At 40.9% G+C, this 22,056-nt stretch overlaps 1 protein-coding gene across 2 annotated transcripts in view; it reads left to right on the plus strand.

The window, feature by feature from the left end:
* The window catches only part of LOC128227605 (uncharacterized), a 47,892-nt gene that overhangs the window by 19,515 nt on the left and 6,321 nt on the right, over nt 1-22,056 (plus strand). Inside the window, exons 7-19 of one of the 2 annotated variants that reach the window (XM_052938298.1) lie at nt 5,875-6,021; nt 6,832-6,999; nt 7,892-8,050; nt 8,744-8,887; nt 10,329-10,502; nt 11,888-12,025; nt 15,016-15,139; nt 16,142-16,326; nt 16,659-16,798; nt 18,960-19,047; nt 19,455-19,513; nt 19,709-19,819; nt 20,607-20,726. In XM_052938298.1, the coding sequence (XP_052794258.1) occupies nt 5,875-6,021; nt 6,832-6,999; nt 7,892-8,050; nt 8,744-8,887; nt 10,329-10,502; nt 11,888-12,025; nt 15,016-15,139; nt 16,142-16,326; nt 16,659-16,798; nt 18,960-19,047; nt 19,455-19,513; nt 19,709-19,819; nt 20,607-20,726 (1,757 nt within the window). The remainder of the gene's footprint in view (nt 1-5,874; nt 6,022-6,831; nt 7,000-7,891; nt 8,051-8,743; nt 8,888-10,328; nt 10,503-11,887; nt 12,026-15,015; nt 15,140-16,141; nt 16,327-16,658; nt 16,799-18,959; nt 19,048-19,454; nt 19,514-19,708; nt 19,820-20,606; nt 20,727-22,056) is intronic. The other variant, XM_052938299.1, reaches the window with a different exon arrangement.

Genomic DNA, 22,056 nt, shown 5'->3' on the forward strand with positions numbered 1-22,056 from the left:
ATAAAAAATCTTGTTATTTTTTCGGATTGTATTTGATGTCATGCAATGTCCTCTGGTCAGTATTTTTAGATTAACCCAAACAATTCACAAAATCATTAATAGCGACTTTTGGAAACAATTTTTTTCGAAAGTGTATTTTCCACCAAAATCAGATCGAGCTCCTTTAATCTGTAGATTTGAACATTTTAAATTTTATGGAGTTTATAGGTCTTTGACCTTCGAACCCTGCCTAGTCGTGACTTCTGGTGAGCGACCTAGGCCCCCAGGGCCCCTTCTTTATATCCCTTCCATCCACGTAGCATTGGTTTCTACAGACCGTTTGTCCGTTGACCGCCATAAGTTTGCCCGCTATTTTTCCCCTGAATTTGAATTCGGTTGGATTTCAATGAAACTTTACATGAAGTACTTGCTACTTTCATTGCGCATATTGCCCGGAAGTTCGGATTGTAAATTTTAGCGGAGCTATCAGACGAGTGATTTTAGCTCAGCTCATGTCGTGAGACATTCGTTTTCGACACGCGGTGTTCAATACAAGCTCTATTAACTAATGAAGTATAAATGTATAATAACTTATTATATTATTTCAGATGAAGGAAGCAATTAGGAGAAAAAGGAAGCAATTAGGGTGCTTGCCCAGGTCGAAGTACGACATTATTGTCAGATGTTTAAACGGATCGTTCGATGTCCCTGTGAAGAAACGGACACCTGAAGAGAATAATTGTTTGGCCATGATTAGAAAACGTAAGGACTTCGAGCTTGGTGACCGGGGTTCTTTATTGTGTGGCGGAAAGCAAGTCCTTGTGAAAGAAGATCTTCCTAGATTTGTTGAGAAGATGTTCATGGAAAACAAAGGATGTGGAGCAAGGGTTATTTACAACAAACTGAAAGTAAATTACACGGGGTTCTCGGAACAAGCTATCCTTGAAATACTGTACAATAGCAAGTATTACCATGAGAAGTATCCGAGATTTACAAACAAGCCAACGCCAAAGACAATTACAGAAGAGGAACCAGGCAAAAGATGGCAGATTGACTTAATTAACATGAAAAATCAAAGTGTTAGCTACAAGGGGTCCACATACAGTTATATTCTACAAGTCGTGGACGTTTATTCTAGGTACGTTGTGCCAAAACCCCTGAAAACGAAGAGTTCGCGTGAAGTTGCAAAGGCATTAGAGGACGTGTTGATGGTTAACCTTGCCCCTGACATCATCCAATGTGACAACGGACTGGAATTTAAAGGCCCTAGTATGAAACTTTTGTTGAACAAGTACAACATCAAAATGATCAATAGTAGGCCGTATCATCCTCAATCACAGGGCAAGTGTGAAAGGTCAAACAGTGTTATAAAGGCCAAGATTCTATTTGCAACAAAAAGTAAACGTGGATTTAACTGGGTCGAAGGGCTTCAAGATTTAGCCTATGCCATAAACACAAGTTTCAAACGAGTTCTTGGGGGTCTCACGCCCTTTGAAGCCTACTACGGAAGAAGTCATGTTTTTACCAAAGAACGTCATAGTTCTCGTGAAATAAAGAAAACCATACGGCGAGCAAATAAAAAGGCTTACAGGTCGCTGTTGAAAAACGCAACTTCCCCAAGCAAGTACAAAGTAGGAGAGACAGTATTAATTCGCTATCCCTTTCGAAAATCCAGGGTGCCAACCAAAAGATATGTTATCGAAGGCAAGGTAGAAAAAGTAAAACGAAATGGTGTTTATATCGTGTCATTTCAAGTACCGAACAAACCCGAACTTGGATTCGTAAGCAAATCGGTTGGGGTCGAAAACATGACTAGCCTAACTGTTGCGTTAGAGAAACAACGAAAAATTAAAAATCATTCATTAAAACAGAACCGCTCAGAGAAACAAAATCACAGAACTAAGTACTATCATGTTTCAACACACCATGAAAATCTGCAGTTGTTGGATGGGGTGAATATTGCCATGGACCCAAATCCGGATGGAAATTGTCAATTTGCTGCTATATCGCATCAACTTGGTAAAATTGGTATATACAAAGACGTAGATGCTTTACGTAAGGAAGCAGTCCATCACATTGTAGAAAACAGATATTTCTATGAAACTTTTGTCTATGATGAAACATTTGATGAATACGTTAAGAATATGTCTAAGAATGGGACATACGGCGACAACCTCACGCTCATTGCACTTATGAGAGAATATAATTTGCAGTGCCTGGTAGTTTGTACCCGAGGACTAGAACACTCATCAATTGTGTCAGCAGATGGAAAGTTCGATGGTGATGTTGGAACAATTGCATTGGGGTATTTCCCAGAAGGATTTGGCATGCATTACGTTAGTATCCGTATCAATCAACGCGTGTACATGGACATAATATCACGCTTAGAACAGTCGTATGACAACGGTGACTCTGGCGACAGCGCTGCGTCTGGCGACAACGCTGCGTCTGGCGACAACGCTGCGTCTGGCGACAACGGTGACTCTGGCGACAACGGTGACTCCGGCGACACCGCTGCGTCTGGCGACAACACTGCATCTGGCGACAACGATGACTCTGGCGACAACGATGACTCTGGCGACAACGCTGCGTCTGGCGACAACGGTGACTCTTGCGACAACGGTGACTCCGGCGACAACGGTGACTCCGGCGACAACGGTGACTCCGGCGACAACGGTGACTCTGGCGACAACGGTGACTCCGGCGACAACGGTGACTCCGGCGACAACGGTGACTCTGGCGACAACGGTGACTCCGGCGACAACGGTGACTCTGGCGACAACGGTGACTCCGGCGACAACGGTGACTCTGGCGACAACGACAACGGTGACTCTGGCGACAACGGTGACTCCGGCGACAACGGTGACTCCGGCGACAACGGTGACTCCGGCGACAACGGTGACTCCGGCGACAACGGTGACTCTGGCGACAACGGTGACGTCTCTGTGTGTTCAGCCCTGAAAGAGCTTCAAGATATGATAAACAATAGGAGGGCACAGAGGCGAACGACTTTTCCATTTCTGATGTTACCACTTCACATTCAAGTTGAAATTTTTAAGTTCTGCATACAATCAAACCCGTCAATCCAGTTTGTGTTGGCGAAGGTCGGCAAACCCTTTAGAGATTTAATAAGGTCAATGAGTTTGCAAACACCTAGAATTTACATTCGGCCGGATATTGGACTAGATACTAGTAACAGAAATCCTGTTAGCGTTCGTTTCCTATTAACAAGAGCGGGCAGAAACAGCGGTCTTATTTCGGCAATAAAAGAAATCATCAAGGGGCCAAAATGGGCAAACGCATGGCTGCGTTTGCGTGTTAGTGGAATCGGTTGGTATGATATCATAGATGTCATGTACAGACATTACAGGTGAAATATACATGTATATCGGTGTTTGGAAACCTGTTATGTTATTTTTGTGATTGATGATTATGTTCTTCTACCGGAAATTTGTTGTCATTTGCTCATTTAATGGTAACTTTTTACGAAGCACATTTGGGATATTTTGGCTGCTACTAAAATGAATGTATATATGTATATTATGTCTGGTCAAAATGCTACAGTTGGATTAAAATTTAAATGCTGTTCTATGTTCTTCAATATTACTTTGAAAAATCCTGTCAGTATACCAATAAATGAAAAAAGTACAAGTTTGTTGAATCTCTTGAATGAAACAAATTATAAAATACAAAATGTAAAATGAATATGTGATGATGATGATGACAAAACATTTGTGATGATGATGATGGTAAAAAAATTGTGATGATGATGGTGGTGGTGATGATGATGACAGTGGTTATGATGATTGGGGTTTGATGATTGTGGTGATGATGATGATGATAATGATGATGATGATGATGATAACAAACGTTTTGGGATGATGATGACAGCGATGTTTATCGGACGATGATGATGGTTATAATGATGATGATAAGATTTTAGATGATGATGACGGCGATGTTTATCGGCCGACGATGATGATAATGATGATGATGATAACAAAATATTTGTGATGATGATGATGGCGATGTTTATTGGCCGATGATGATGATGATATTCTCATCGTCGTCATCATCATCACAACATCCTCATTATCGACCGAAAACATCGCTGTCATTATCATCACAAAAAAAACTTTTGTGATCACCATTACGATCATGATAATGGATATGATGATGTTGGTTTTGATGGTGATGATGATGGTGGTGTTGGTGAAGATAACAACGATGATGATCATTGGGGTGTTGATAATTGATGTGATGATGATGATGATGATGATGATGATGATGATGATGATAACAAACGTATTTTGATGATTATGACAGCGATGTTTATCGGTCGATGATGATTATTATAATGATGATGATTATGATGACAAATGTGTTTTGATGATGCTGACGGCGATTTTTATCGGTAGATTATGATGATGATGATGTGCTGACCGTCGTTATCATCATTACAAAACTTTTGTCATCATCATCACCATCGACCGAAAAACATCGCAGTTATCATCATCACATTTTTGTGATCTTCATTACGATGATGATAATGGTGATGATGATGATGGTGTTGATGATGATGATGATGACCTTGATGATTGTGGTGATAATGATGGTGATGATGATGACAATGATGATAAAAGTTTGTGATGATGATGATGACGGTAATTTTGATCGTCGTCATCATCATCAAAACTTTTGTCATCATCATGACGATGATGATGATAATGGCGTTAATGGTGACGATGATGATGTAATTGATGATGATGACAATGGTGATGATGATTGGGGTTTGATGATTGTGATGATGATAACTGCGATGTTTATCGGCCGATGATAATGATTATAATGATGATGATGAAAAAAGTTTTTTATTATGTTGACGCCAATGATTACCGGCCGCCGATGATGATGATTATGATGATGATGATGATGCTGATGATGATGATGATGATGATGATGATGATGATGATGATGATGATGATGATGACGATGATGATTATTTTCATGATGGTATTGATGACGTTGATGCAAATTGTAGTTATGATGATGATGATGATGATGATGATGACGATGATGATGATGACGATGACGATGATGAGTGTGTACCATATTCGGAACGAATGTGGTACATTTTTCATCCGAATATGGTACAAGTTTGTACCATATTTGGTCAGGCATTTTACCCCAAAACTGCAGATACGTATATGGTACAATTAGACAGTTGTACCATATTCGGCCGAATATGGTACAAATTTGTACCATATTCGTTTTTGTACCAAATACGGTCCGACAGCGCATTATTGTGGTTAACAGAAAACCTTGATTCAATAATATTTTAATGCGTGAAAACACATTTGACAATGAGAATATCAATGCAAATTTCAACACAATATTTAAAGCGACATTATAAAATCAAGCATGTGAAGGGATTGGGCCACGAGTTATGCCAACATCAGTTACGGCCCTCCCCCGACAGAAAACGTAAGTAGGTGAGATCTGTCCAATAGCATACATGTCCGCCTCTCACCCATGAAGACGTGAGCTTGCACGTTCCCCTGGCCTTAGAAAAAAGACATACATACTGGTTCCTACCCAGCAAATGGACTTGAGAGTACCTCATATAAGTTTAAAGCATTCGGAATTCCTCGGCCATTTTCTATCGGCAACAACCTCGGATGTATATGGACATTTTACAATGTCAGAAATCTAAACACTTTAACTACGCTGCAAGTAGAAATTTCAATTTAACTTTCATCTTTTACTGTTGTATACCGGTATACATCCGAGGTTGTTTTCGATGGAAAATGGCCGAGGAGTTCCAAATGTAGCTTAAAGCTGTTTTCACAATTGAGCATTGGGAAATCTAACGCAACCTCATGGTGTTCCTTCCAGCCTGTCCCGACGGTACGACGGGTGTAGGCTGCCAGCCGTGTGGCCACTGTGAGGGTGGGGCCGCCTGTAACCACACAGACGGCACGTGCTACACCGGATGTGAGACCGGCTACATCTACCACGAACAGGATAGGACCTGCACCACAGGTAATATAATTCACTGTACTCCTGATATAATTTGTACAACTCCGAGTATATTTTTTTTATCTGTACATGCAAACCTTGTTTAAGGCGCACAGTAAAAATCAATGACATTTTTGCATCAACCCATTTTGTGCGCCTTTAAAGGGACTGTACACCAGAATGGCACCAAAAAAAGTTTTTCTGTAAAGAATCTCAGGACAATTATCTAATAGAATGTGTTGCGCTTTGATATCATAATTGTAAAAAATGGTACCAAAATGTAAAAAAACCCGTGTCGCCAAAATTGCAGGACAACGTCGTATCCACTGAGCTACGACGGCTTACTCTAAATGGGTGGTATAATTAAGCTATACACCTACCTCGGTAATATCACGTGATAACACCGACAGGCGACTAGCCAATCACGCATAAGGAATAAATTCTACCTGGTAGACATACCCAGTTATCTTTTTTAATGGAAAAATACGAAATAACTGCTAAACTTAAATAAATTGTAAACTATGTGGTACTTCAGTTAGTAAGTTTCAATACATTGTACACATCGATGCCAAGTTTATGTTAGTTTTCGACAATTTTCTTTTTTTCTCTCGCTATTTTATCATACGGAGTACAGCCCCTTTAATGCCAATGCTTGTGCTGCTCTTATCGACGTAAACTTACTATGTACCTATTTTACAACTTGCTATTTGCTCTTCTTTCCGTTTGAAATTTGAAAATTACTTCTCTTAAAATCTCCAGACGCCCTGGTATTTATGTGAACAATCGTTAATACTTAAAGCTTTTCTCTGTTTAACGATGTTCCCTGTTTTACAGTGTGCCCGGATGGAGCGTGGGGCAAAGCCTCCAGTGACACGTGCGAAAACGAGTGCGGGAAATGTCACGTGCCCGGCCAAGTAGTGGCCGGCACCTGTAACTCGTCCACCGGCCTCTGCTCGGATGGATGCGCCTCTGGCTACCAGCAGACAGAGAACTGTAAAGTCGGTATGTATACTTTTCTAACAGAAGAACAAGATGAAAAGTTTGATTCAAAGATGCAATTGAATAGGGTAAAGTGATAGTATATATTTTTCATCATAATTCGAATGAGGGTAAACATATATCTAAACATTCAAATAAGTTATTGAAACGGTGGGTAGATATATACCATATGAAACTAAGTAAACGCCATATTATCAGAAACACGTTGATGATTAAAGGGGCTGTACTCCGTATGATAAAATAACTAAAAAAAGTAGAAAATTGACATAAACTTGGTATCGATGTGTACAATACAATGCATTGAAACTTACTAACTGACGTGCTACATAGTTTACAATTAATTTATTTGATACATAACTTATTTTACCACATGTTTGATTCAAAATCTTGTATGTTTTTATTCTTTTTTAAAAACGTATTTCTCATAAACTGTGCTGGTGTAAACATTTTGTCAAAGGAAACTAATTCTAGAGCAGAAAATCAGTTATTGTAAAAACAATGAGTTGTACTTAGAATAAGTTCAATATTTGCTATAGAATAGTTTTCCTTTTAAAACTTGACCAAAGCCTAACGTCAATTTATTCCATTGTATTCTATAAATGCACTTTAAAATTAAGAGTAAAAACGGCTTTGAATAACTTTTGATGTTATGAAGTTAACGAGTTTAGATTCGACTTAATTATTTTGTTGAAATTTGGTGCATGGACTGGTATTCAGTATTGTTCTTAACTAGACCCAAGAGCGATGTAGCTAAGCGGATTACTTGTTATTTACAACTGGCCAGTAGTGTGAATGAAGTCAATGATGTATAATGGCAATACGAATAACTTAAGTTGTATTTTGAATACCAACCCGTCTTTAATTGTTTGTCAAACCTTATATGCTGTTATTCTAGAGTGTCCATACTTCAAGTATGGTATGAACTGCAACAAGGACTGCGGGAAGTGCGGGGCGGGGGAGGGCGAGAACCGGACGCTCGTGCCTTGTAACAACATCGACGGCACGTGTGGGGTCGGCTGCATCTATGGCTGGAGCGGCATCTTTTGCGACAAAGGTTCGTGTGTTCGGAAACTGTGTTAAGCATTTTTGCAAATGTTTTGTAAAGACAAATGCAACGCACAAAAATGAGCTTAAAATTCAATAAATTATTTGGTCTTCAGTATTTAAGAAAGTTGTAGCATGTTTGAAAGTGCGTTCTTTGTTTTCTACTACACACTGACTTCCATATTGGCACGGTAACAGGTAGGCTGTCAAGGACAACGTTCAATATCTTGCGTGTGTTATTAGTGAATAGCGTCGAAATTTATCCCTATGCTAGTTATTGAACGGTTAAGCTCCGCCTTCTTGCTACCGTTCCGATATAGGAGTCAATGCATAGACAAAAAAGCGAACATGGCGAATGTTTTTTATGTTTGTGAACGGACTGTTGAAAATTGTACATTAAAACATTCGACCGATTGTTAAGATCATTGTTAAAGTTAACAACGTTGTTAACTGAATAATTTTTAGCTTTCAAATCTTTAATACTCTGAAAGTTTCGAAGACACACGCGATCTGCGGTACTTTTCACAAATAGCAAAATAACTGATTCAGCTATGCCTGTTTTTCTTTATAACATCAGCACATCATAAACTATTTCAATTTCAAAAGTACACAACGATGCCGTTAACAACGTTGTTAACTTAAACAAAAATCTGAACAATCGGCCCATTGTCTATCAATTGTCAATTGAGAACATTTTGTCTAGAATGTGATCCTGGCCTGTACGGTATCGATTGTACGGAGACATGCGGAAACTGCCGATCTGGACAATGTGACATCATCGACGGCGTCTGCCCGGATTTTGAGTGCGCGGATGGTTATAATACGTCGGACACGACCTGCAAAACAGGTGATATTATTAAGTAGTTATTAGCTATGTGTTTAAGAAGGTGGCTGATCCGTGGTCTATGCCTGGTTCGACCCCACAAGGGCAAAGATGTAAAAATACAATTAAAATACAATTTACTTAATTTTGTTTAATTGAGGTGGGCTAAAAAGCATCTTTCATGGCGCTCATGTAAGAAAGGTTTATCCAAACCTAGCGCAGGGTTCTGCGGAAACTCAGTAACTTTCGTTTCCGTAAAAGTGCCTACGATCGGGTTGGGATGAACCTATCTACTACTCTCAGCCATGGACGATTCTTGCATTCTGAGCACTATGCTCCACAATCTAACAGAACTAAAACTCTTAGCCGACGCCTATGGATAATTTGGTGGCGTCACTAAATAAAAATACTCCCTCCATGTTTTATAACTTGTATCTGCCTTAACCATGAGCATGTCTGCTCGCTCCTGCAGCGAGCTTCGAATGTCTGTGGATTGCAGGGATTAAATACAGTGTGTTTAAGTGGCGGAATTTCCCACCTGGATTAAGTGGCCACCTGTCTTAAGCAACCACTGTGACCTTTACACAGGTGGCCACTTAATACAATTTTGACTGTTGTGTATACATAACTATAAACTGAACATACAGACCCCGTGTTTATTGCACAATAATACATATAATTCTTAAACTTATCCTTAGATATGACTCAGTGATTCCATTCAGTTTACGGGTCACGGCCGGTATTCATAAAACATGTTTAGTCATTTTCTTTAGTTAAATATCTCGCTGGTCATATGGTATAATAACTTAACCATATCTAAAATACTTAATTCTAAGTAAGTTTTATGAAATATACATTTCTTTTGGTAAAAAACCGCTTGCACTTCTCTATAAATTTAAGAATGAAAAACATAGGAATTTGTCTCAAAGACCTAGTTTAAGCCTTCTATAAGTAACCCCCATCCCAAAAATACCCAATAAAACAACAAAAAAACTGTATTTGTACACAACCTCGGTAAACTGATCTTCTAATCTCCTAATTGTCTTGTCAGATCTCCGATCTGAGCATCCTGCTGTGCAGTAATGGATGTTTTATAATATAAATGGACCCTAAATAGCCCAGAGCCAATACACGAATACACAGGAAATTGGCCCCTTCTGTGACACCAGTGCAATTAGCAGAATATGCACAGCAGGGGATTATCATGCCAAACATTCTTTAAACTAGGCATTTAAGATATCTTTAAACTAGGCATTTAAGATAAGAAATTACTCAAGTTGTTCTATGGATACGACACAGCTATTTTTGCAGTCCGATCATATTCTTATTAGTTGTGTTTATTTTAAAAAGGTTCAAAACTGGTAAAGTATTTAAGGTACCTTATACTCAGGACGTACTATCCAGTATAAAGGATTCTAATTCATTTCACAATTAGACGTAAAAGCCATTGTTTTCAACTTTTCAGAATGCCGTCCGGGTTTCTATGGTTACCGGTGTGCCAACCGTTGTCCTAGCAACTGTGCGGAAGACTGCAAGGTGGAGACCGTCAGCGGTAATACCATGTGCACCACGGTGTGTGGACCGAAGGATGGCTCCTGCACGTGCAAAGATGGCTACCAGGGACCGCGATGTGAAGAAGGTGATTTATATCTAGACACGTCAATAGATATTGGGCCGATTGTTCAGAACACAGTTGCAGTTAACAACGTGATTAACGACATCGTTGTTAACTTTAAAACATGAACTATTTGACGATGTGCTCACTTATTTAGATATGAGCAAGTACAGCTGAAACATTTGTAACCCATCCTGTGTGAAACACAGCAGATGACAAATGTGGTTACTAACCTTCCGGAGCAGAAACGATTTGGAGTTAACAACACTGGTGTTAACGACGTTGTTAACTTTAAGAAAAACTGAACAATCGGCCCGATGTGTACTTCTCTGCAATTTCATGAAGAGCAAGCATTCGTAAATACCTGCAAACGGTGTTTTAAAGCAGCTCTTTCACAGATTGACAGTTTTGACTTTTGTTTTTATTTTGTTGTCTTAGAATCAGCTAATTTTGGCATCAAAGACTTCAATTCAGTCTTATAAGATAACTCACACTAAAGAACAGGTCTCAATTGTTTTGAAAACTACTGAAAAACACATTTTTTCTTAAAGCGTTACTTACGCTATAAGCCATTAAACCTCAATTTTCGAGCATAGATATGAAAAACTGCGGTCTGATGTTTTGTCTGAAGTCTTATATCACTGGTTTTCAAACATTTACGCAAAAATTGGCTCATTCCAAGACACAAAATTAAAAAAAAAATGTCTAAACGGTCAATCTGTAAGAGTGCAGTTCTAATAATTTCCTGTCAGAAATAGAGTTGCAACAAACAGGAATGGTCTAACCTTAAATTGTTTGAATGAAAAATAAACAAAGGATTGCGTATTATTGCAGGGCCGCCCAAAACACCCTTGGAAATACTTACTGTTGTTTATATTTAGAATGTGCTACTAAGAATTGCATACAGCTAAGCCCAACACCGAGCCTATGTTTGCAAACATTTCGTCATTGTTTTGTAGGAGAACCATTCCTAGATTTCCCATGCTATCCACGGGAGTTTGCTAAAGCGATCATCCTATTTCATAAATATAAGTAAATATCTTATATTTTGTCATTGTCTTGTAGGTGGACCATTCCTTGATCTAAAATTATCATTCCCCACCTTTCCTGAGGAGTTTGCTAATGTGACCATCCTGTATCATTTGCAATTACAGTAAATAACATTTAGTCGAACCTCGTTGGCTCGAACTCTCAGGGACCGGCGAAAATACCTCGAACCTCGGGAAATTCGAGGCAAGCGTGAATGTTTACATTCATTAGAAACAAAATCGGTCATTAACATCAAGTTCGAGCCAACGAAGAATTCGAGCCAAGCGAGTTTGAGCCAACGCGGTTCGAGTGTATGTTATTTTGCTCAATGGATTAATTTTATAATTCATATAACGTGATTATCATTCCCTCGCTCATAGGCTGTAGTCTCGGTTACTACGGACCGGGATGCGCGACACCTTGCAACCAATGCGCGGCAGGGACGATGTGTCGCCAGGTGGACGGCTGGTGCCTCAATGGATGTATGGAAGGCTGGATTGGGGACAAGTGTGACATAGGTTCATAACTCATCCATCTTGGGATGTTTTTATGTTTTTTGGTTGTACCGTTGTTTTCGTTCGAATCACAAAAAAACATTAAGAACAAAGGGGTCAAGAACCGACATTTCTTTGTACAAAGCACAATCCCACACTCTGTTGTCAGTTTTAGGGCGATTTCAGGGGCGGCAAAGGGATTTTATGGTCTGAAGTATTGACAAAGGGGTTTGGGAGTACTCCATCATGAACATTTTAACATTCTCTAGCCCTAAGTGGTGCATTTTGGCCGTATATTTTCCCTATGTTCTCTTATATGTAAATTAAAAGTAAACTTGGACGATAGTTGGCGCGCCGGGCGCGCAGGGCGCGCCCAACTGGACCCGCTAGTGGAGTTAGTTCTATTAAGAAACACGATCGGCACGACTTGACCCTAGAATTAGGCGCCTTAACACGCTCTGGGACCCATTTCAATAAAGTAACTTCAATAACCTTAAATCTGTATAAACGTCACAAATGGTCCATATTACCGAGGCTCAATGTTACCAGAGGTCCATTTTACCCAGGGTCCATGTTACCAAGGGTCAATGTTACCCAGGGTCCATGTTACCCAGGGTCCATGTTACCCATATTACCCAGGGTCCATATTACCCAGGGTCAATGTTGACAGGGCCATGTTACCCGCCCAGGGTCCGTGTTACCCGGCCAGGGTCCATATTACCCAGGGTCCATATTACACAGGGTTCATGTTACCTAGGGTCAATGTTACATAGGGTCCATTCTACCCAGGGTCCATATTACCCAGGGTCCATATTATCCAGGGTCCATATTACCCAGGGTCCATGTTACCCAGGGTCAGTGTTACCTAGGGTCAATGTTACCCAGGGTCCATATTACACAGGGTTCATGTTATCGAGAGTCAATGTTACCCAGTGTCCATGTTTCCCAGGGTCCCTATTTTTCAGGGTCAATGTTACCCCGGCTCAAATTAACCTAGGGTAACTGTTACCCAGGGTCCATATTAAACAGGGTCCATATTTCACAGGGTCCATATTATCCAGGGTCCATATTACCCAGGGGTCCATATTACCCAGGGTCATTGTTACCCTAGGTCCATATTACCCAGGGTCCATATTATCTTGGGTCCATATTACCCAGGGTCAATGTTACCCGTGGACCATATTACCCAGGGTCCATATTATCCTGGGTCCATATTACCCAGGGTCCATATTACCCAGGGTCAATGTTGACCAGGGTCCATGTTACCCGGCCAGGGTCCATATTACCCAGGGTCCATATTACCCCGGGTCCATATTACACAGGGTTCATGTTACCTAGGGTCAATGTCACATAGGGTCCATTCTACCCAGGGTCCATATTACCCAGGGTCCATATTATCCAGGGTCCATATTATCCAGGGTCCATGTTACCCAGGGTCAATGTTACTTAGGGTCAATGTTACCCAGGGTCCATATTACACAGGGTTCATGTTACCGAGGGTCAATGTTACCCAGTGTCCATGTTTCCCAGGGTCCCTATTATTCAGGGTCAATGTTACCCCGGCTCAAATTAACCTAGGGTAACTGTTACCCAGGGTCCATCTTATCCAGGGTCCATATTACCCAGGGGTCCATATTACTCAGGGTCATTGTTACCCTAGGTCCATATTACCCAGGGTCCATAATATCTTGGGTCCATATTACCCAGGGTCAATGTTACCCGTGTACCATACTACCCAGGGTCCATATTATCCCAGGGGTCCATATTACCCAGGGTCAATGTTGACCAGGGTCCATGTTACCCAGCCAGGGTCCATGTTACCTGGCCAGGGTCCATATTACCCAGGGGTCCATATTACCCAGGGTCCATATTACACAGGGTTCATGTTACCTAGGGTCAATGTTACATAGGGTCCATTCTACCCAGGGTCCATATTACCTAGGGTCCATATTATCCAGGGTCCATATTACCCAGGGTCCATATTACCCAGGGTCCATGTTACCCAGGGTCAATGTTACCTAGGGTCAATGTTACCCATGGTCCATATTACACAGGGTTCATGTTACCGAGGGTCAATGTTACCCAGTGTCCATGTTTCCCAGGGTCCCTATTATTCAGGGTCAATGTTACCCCGGCTCAAATTAACCTAGAGTAACTGTTACCCAGGGTCCATATTAAACAGGTTCCATATTTCACAGGGTCCATATTATCCAGGGTCCATATTACCCAGGGTCATTGTTACCCTAGGTCCATATTACCCAGGGTCCATATTATCTTGGGTCCATATTACCCAGGGACAATGCTACCCCTGGACCATATTACCCAGGGTCCATATTATCCTGGGTCTATATTACCCAGGGTCCATATTACCCAGGGTCAATGTTACCCTTAGCCATATTACCCAGGGTCCATATTATCCTGGGTCCATATTACCCAGGGGTCCATATTACCCAGGGTCAATGTTACCCTAGGTCCATATTACCCAGGGGTCCATATTACCCAGGGTCAATGTTACCCTAGGTCCATATTACCCAGGGTCCATATTATCCTGGGTCCATATTACCCTTAGCCATATTACCCAGGGTCAATGTTACCCGGGGACCATTTTACCCATGGTCCATATTACCCAGGGTCCATATTCACATTTTAGAATGATTGATGGCTGGATGACCTGACCATTTTCGTATAGGCTATATTGTTTAAGCTTGAATGTGACGAAAGCTGACAGCTTATAAAATCACTCTCGAATCCGTTTCCTGGGTAAAAAAACGGGAATGGTGTCAATGAAAAGGTACCATAGTTGGGATCGAGCCTGCAACCTCTTGAGTGAAATGCGGATACCTTAACCACTAGACCACTCTTACCATTGACTTGCTGTATTAAACATCATTTTTTAAACCCCTGTGCAAATTGCAGTGCACCAAGGGGCGTCATGGGATGTTGTGAATGTCACTTTAAGGTTGATTCAAGCTGCATTATAAGAATACATGTGTGTGTTTGTTTTTGACTTCCAGAGCGGATCGTTGAAGTTTACAAGCCTTACTATGGAAACATTATAGGCGGGGTGATTGGCGGAGTAATCGCGCTGGGGCTTATAATAGCATTCGTCGTCTGGGTCGTCTGGCGATACCGGAAGGAGTAAGTATAGCGTCTTTGTTATCCAATCTGTGCGTTTTTGTGAAGGCGATTTAACATTGATTTATATTTTGCTGCAGCAGAACTGACTGTAGAAGGAATATTATATAAGACCTAAAGAATATTTCGGGTTCGGTTTATCCGACCCTACCAACGAAAAAGGCGTCGACCCTACTGTTTTCATAGTACGTTTGAAGAAAGAAAAAGAAAAAAAAAGTTGTGTTTTAATATGCAGTTTAAAAACATTGAAAGCTTCATATAGAAGGTAACTTTCACACCATTTCCCATTGAAGACAATGACATTCTTACAGATAAAAGTTAAACTTATCAAGATTTAAAGATTTAGTACATCAATCAAGCTCCGTTAGGGTGACACATCATTTTTACCCTTATTAAAAAGAGGAGAGAGGTTTTATTTTGTCAACAATATTTGAATATGAGCGAGAATTTCGCAGACCTTTTGCTTTCCACTTTCCTCTGCGCTATATTCGGGTCACTGTACATGGTCTTTCTTCAGTCACATGAAAAGTGTGAACGCGCCCATCAGACTTTTATTGAAGACCATAGTCTCTCGCTTGCCTGGTCGCCAAAAGACCTTGCTATCGTAAATGTGCAAATATAACATCTACACCGGCATGTTCCACTAGCTTCTCTCAAGGCTGTCGCCCTGTTTTCTACATTTACGCCAGGACTATCCCGTTGTTCAGTACTAATATGCCTATGTGTTTTCATTTACGTCCGGCAATCCTTTCATCTTACTTTGGGTGAAATAGTGTATTAGTTCTTGACTTTGCACTTATATTTTTTGATGGTAGTACTTGATTAAAAAAAACCTGTCTAGAAATGTACGTACAGTCGAACCCTGTTGGCTCGAACTCGCTTGGCTCGATTTACTCATTGACTCGAACTGAATGTAAGGGACTGATTTCTATATACCGAAGGTAAGCATTCCGCAATACATGTTTAATGTTTGCGTAGTTTAACACTGTGATATGAAAATTCCAGTAAGTCGATCCATATCAAAGCCTTGGCGTCCTCGATTCGCCAGTCCTTCCGGCGGATGTCACAGCGGGGCGGCGACGGCATCCGCCGCTCAATCCAGAGACTCTCACGCCGAGGCCGTCGTCAAAACGACGAAAAGAAACTGGGTACCGACATAGATCCACCGGCCAAGACTAATGGGGTGAAAGGTAAGGCGAATTGAGAATGTGACCCAACATATATGTATAAGTATCCGAAAATAGATTTATTTGTGTTGAGGCAAGTTTTATTCATTTTCTTTGTATGTGAACGACGCCAGTCGAATGTGCACAGAATATATCTTAAAAAGTATGAACGAAAATAGATATGTGTCACATCACGAGATTTAATTGTGGTTGCTGGGCAGACAGCCTCAATTTGGGGACAAATCAGCTTTGGTATAAAGTGCTACATGTATGCAAAAAACATACTATGTGTCAAAATTATATGATATGACTAAACTTACCTTTAAATTAACAAGCCTTCTCTACTTCCTTTTTAGGCCATCATAATACGGCCCGGATGTACGAGTGTGTGAAGATTCACTCGAACACACTGCACGAAGACAACTTCCCCAACCTCTATCTCCGCCTCCAAGAGGCCACCGCGGACGGACGCACGCTCCTACATGATGCGTTTATGGTAACTATACACGTGAAGGTGTTTATTTATCGGCTATTTTAGATATTTTTGCGTGAAAACTAATTGCCCAAATAGTCAGTTATAAAATCACACCTAACTTGATTAGAAAACTTTGGCGTCTCAGAGTTGTTTGGGGAACCAAGCCCTGGGCGGCCCACCCAGATCGCTAAGTAAGTTAGTACGCTATTAGCGGGATCCAAATTAGGGTTGTTTGTGAAACAAAATAATACGTAATTCGCGGGATTCATACGAGAACGCTCTCACACGACGTTTATATAACTAAGAATACTTCGTTAATTAACCAAGTACGTCCATTGTGAGCCGGGCCAGTTGGGTAATAGTATCATACTTAGAACGGCCATTGTGAGCCGGACCAGTTGGGTAATAGTATCATACTTAGAACGGCCATTGTGAGCCGGGCCAGTTGAGTAATAGTGTCATACTTAGAACGGCCATTGTGAGCCGGGCCAGTTGAGTAATAGTGTCATACTTAGAACGGCCATTGTGAGCCGGGCCAGTTGAGTAATAGTGTCATACTTAGAACGGCCATTGTGAGCCGGGCCAGTTGGGTAATAGTGTCATACTTAGAACGGCCATTGTGAGCCGGGCCAGTTGGGTAATAGTGTCATACTTAGAAAAGCCATTGTGAGCCGGGCCAGTTGGGTAATAGTGTCATACTTAGAACGGCCATTGTGAGCCGGGCCAGTTGGGTAATAGTGTCATACTTAGAACGGCCATTGTGAGCCGGGTCAGTTGGGTAATAGTGTCATACTTAGAACGGCCATTGTGAGCCGGGCCAGTTGAGTAATAGTGTCATACTTAGAACGGCCATTGTGAGCCGGGCCAGTTGGGTAATAGTGTCATACTTAGAACGGCCATTGTGAGCCGGGCCAGTAGGGTAATAGTGTCATACTTAGAACGGCCATTGTGAGCCGGGCCAGTTGGGTAATAGTGTCATACTTAGAACGGCCATTGTGAGCCGGGCCAGTTGGGTAATAGTGTCATACTTAGAACGGCCATTGTGAGCCGGGCCAGTTGAGTAATAGTGTCATACTTAGAACGGCCATTGTGAACCGGGCCAGTTGGGTAATAGTGTCATACTTAGAACGGCCATTGTGAGCCGGGCCAGTTGAGTAATAGTGTCATACTTAGAACGGCCATTGTGAGCCGGGCCAGTTGGGTAATAGTGTCATACTTAGAACGGCCATTGTGAGCCGGGCCAGTTTAGTAATAGTGTCATACTTAGAACGGCCATTGTGAGCCGGGCCAGTTGAGTAATAGTGTCATGCTTAGAACGGCCATTGTGAGCCGGGCCAGTTGAGTAATAGTGTCATACTTAGAACGGCCACTGTGAGCCGGGCAAGTTGAGTAATAGTGTCATACTTAGAACGGCCGTTGTGAGCCGGGCCAGTTGAGTAATAGTGTCATACTTAGAACGGCCATTGTGAGCCGGGCCAGTTGAGTAATAGTGTCATACTTAGAACGGCCATTGTGAGCCGGACCAGTTGATTAATAGTGTCATACTTAGAACGGCCATTAACGTAGGGATATATAGAAAATTTATTAATTATTCTCAACATATTTTCGAATTGGTTTTGACACTGTTTATGTTGCAAAATGATTGAAAACGATAATTACGATGTTACTGTCATCTTTTTAACTTTAAGCTATTTACTGCTCTGAAGGTTTAATGGATACACTTGCGTTCTGCAGTATTTATAACAAGATTTGAGACAACTATTTCAGCCATATATATTCAGAATAGAATCTATTTTTTCAGCCAATGAAATTGCAGATAGGCAATCATTACGTACTAGGCTTAATCATTAAGAATTTCAACTTTCGCTGGTGTTTAAAGGTCCGCCCACTGCCACTTATCCGATACACAATCCTTGAGTCAGATTTTGCCTTGATGATATGTCAGCCAATGAGGTTGTATTCTAAGTCAGTAAGATAACCTGAATTAAAATCATAATAATTAAGAAGGGCCCGTTCGATACCCTCACACCACCGAATCTTAATCATTAAGATTTTAACTCATGCCATCTAACTATTACTTGATTTAAGGCTTTTGACAGTTAACAACGATATCGTTTATCACATTGTTAACTTTGGAAAAAGTCCTGAACACTCGCCCATGATGTTATGTTTTGTTTTTCAGTCATTTCAAGCACAAAGGCCGAAAGCACATAAAGAACAAAACGGCTCAGCTGGTCACACGAACACAGCTTATTATAATGCAGCTTCGTGTAAGTTCATAGTATTTGAAAGACAAAAACATAACATAGCACTATGACAGTACCAGTTAACGTACTATTTAATTTTAACTTATTTAGTTTACAGTGATTATGAAATAAGTTATTACAACATTATATTTATCACTCTCGTTGGCACGATGTTACGAGAGAGTGTGGTCTTGTGTTGTGGGAGAACCCGGAGTAACCGGAGGAAACCCACTCTCCGGCTTGGCGACCACCAACCAAACTCACATGCGCCCAGGCCGAGAATCGAACCCGACCGGGTAGCTTCGGTGAGAAGCAAGTGCTCTAACCACTGCGCTAACCGGACAATCTGAACCATAATTGCCTAACCAGCAATTCATAGAACTTGCCAGCATTCAGCATAATGTATTTAATGTATTCTGATATCTCTGCAGCGGAAGATGTCCAAATACATTTAAATGGAGAGGGCACGGCGATTCCTTCCTTTCTTCCGGTAAGTAGAACAATAAAGACTGTTTTTCTAATGGTCCTTGGTAAATATGTGCGATAAAATTTAAAAAGAAACTTCCCGAAAAGCGTGATTTACACTTTACTAATTTATTTAAGAACCCGCTCAACTCGAATTTGTTCGGAAACCCGCTTAACTCGAACGTCTTTAAAATTTATATAACTTTCTAACTTTATCAAGCTGGGTTCCAACCTGAGCGGTTTCCTGTTGATCAATGAGCCGGTGGTGTCGGACGTGCTGTGGAACCACCTGCAACAGCGGCAGATAGAGCTCATCATTTCACTCGGCAAGGTATGGCTCCCATCTCTCGTCCGTCATGCAGGAGCGTAGCTTGGCTACAGCAGATTTTTACCTGTACTGCTTTGGCGGAGGTCTATTTGTATAATTCCTCGGGAAATTATTTATTCAAAATTGCGTATGGTGATGTTTTCATGAGTATTTAAAGGCGCACAATGTACATGCAGGTTGATGCAAAAATACTTCTTTTACTTTCGTATCTAAATGCGTAATATTTTTTTACTTTGACTTAAATTATCTAAATTACAATACAAAAGAGTATGATTTGAGTACCGATAAAAAAGACATTTTTTAATTTATAGCCACGTGGCCACGAAATCCTCATTTAAAAAAAGCGCAAAATGACTACTAATATTTTTCATCTGTACACAAAAAACATGCTTTTTTGTATTGAGCGAACATTCAGTTCCAACTATGACCTACGCCAGTGGACCATCACATTATATTTGTTGAGAAGAATGTTCTTTGTTCGATATTTTGTGTCAAATGACAAATATAGGAGTAACATGATGAGAGAGTGTGGCCAAAACTAACATGCACACGTTCATTGATAGCGAAACGTACTTAACGGCCTTCATAAGCCTTGTGGGTAATCAAGCGGTAATATGAAGATCTAGCCAGTTAAAAAATCCATGCATTTGATAAGTATGAATGGAGGTAATAACGATTCTCAATCAAACTTATACATGGGGATGACCGAGTAGCCAATTATTTCGTTTCATATCTTATGCATTAACATGTTTGAAAAGACACGAGTGAATTATAATATTTTTATCCGCAGGAGTCCACATACAGCTGGCGCCCGGGGGAGCGGCTGAACATCGGTCCTGACGTGGTGGAGGTTATAGACATGCAGCTACATCCCTGTCACCGGGAGACCAAACTCACCGTACAGCGGAGGGTAGGCGTATACAATAGGTTTTAGGGGGCGGGGTGGTGATGAGGAGGGTATGCGTATACCATAGGTTTTAGGGGGCGGGGTGGTGCTGAGGAGGGTGCGCGTATACCATAGGTTTTAGGGGGCGGTGTGGTGCTGAGGAGGGTTCGTGTATACCATAGGTTTTAGGGGGCGGGGTGGTGCTGAGGAGGGTACACCTTTTCCATAGGTTTTAGGGGGTTGGGTGGTACAGAGGAGGGTACGCGTATACTCGATTCTAGGGTGTGGGCAAGGCATGGGGAACATTCAGTTGTTTAGAATTAATTGGTAAAAATGGGACATGGTTAATACGTTTCTTGATATTAAATTGTGTTTTCAAATAATTTGCCTTAACCCTACAATGTCATACGTTTATAAAGAAATCAAATAATACACACAAAAAAACATAAACTTATACTTGCTGCTTTTAATTTGATCACATGTTATTGCATGGAGATACATTTACACAATAAATGATAAAGAAAACAACACAGGAACAGTGCAATGTAATATGGGGCCGATTTATAAAAACTTTGTTAAAGTTAACAACGTGATTAATGACATCGTTGTTAACTTTTAAACGTGAACTATTTGATGATGAGCTCACAAATTATTGATTAAACAGACACAGCTGTATCAGTTTTCTCAAATTTTGTAAGAAATAAAGCAGATCACAATTGCATCCATTAATCAGGTTTAGAAGAGATGAAGCGAGAATGGGCTTAACAGAACGATATAACTATACAATGTTGTACAGGTAATCGGACCTTGCTACATTTCAAACGTATTCAAGTGATACATAAATGCTACACTCAATATGAATTAAAGGGGAATGCCCTTTTTACACATATTTACTTGGTACATATTTTATTTCTATAGAAATATTGTGTGTATATACGCCATATACAAACTATCAACCAGTAGGATTGGGCTAGAAGCAACTTCTAGAAGCCTTTAAGTCCCACCTATTGTTTTGTAGGAAATAATCAAGCACCTGGAAAATGTTAGCGTGAAAACTGATCCCCAATGTTATTGACGTCATTGTACGCTGATCCCCAATGTTATTGACGTCATTGCACGCTGATCCCCAATGTTATTGACGTTATGGTACGCTGATCCCCAATGTTATTGACGTCATTCTAAGCTGATCCCCAATCTTATAGACGTCATTGCACGATGATCCCCAATCTTATTGACGTCATTGTACGCTGATCTCCAATCTCATTGACGTCATTGTACGCTGATCCCAATGTTATTGACGTCATTGTACGCTGATCCCCAATGTTATTGACGTCATTGCACGCTGATCCCCAAT

Source organism: Mya arenaria, chromosome 3 (assembly GCF_026914265.1).
Source record: "Mya arenaria isolate MELC-2E11 chromosome 3, ASM2691426v1".
NCBI classification, from domain to species: Eukaryota; Metazoa; Mollusca; class Bivalvia; order Myida; family Myidae; genus Mya; species Mya arenaria.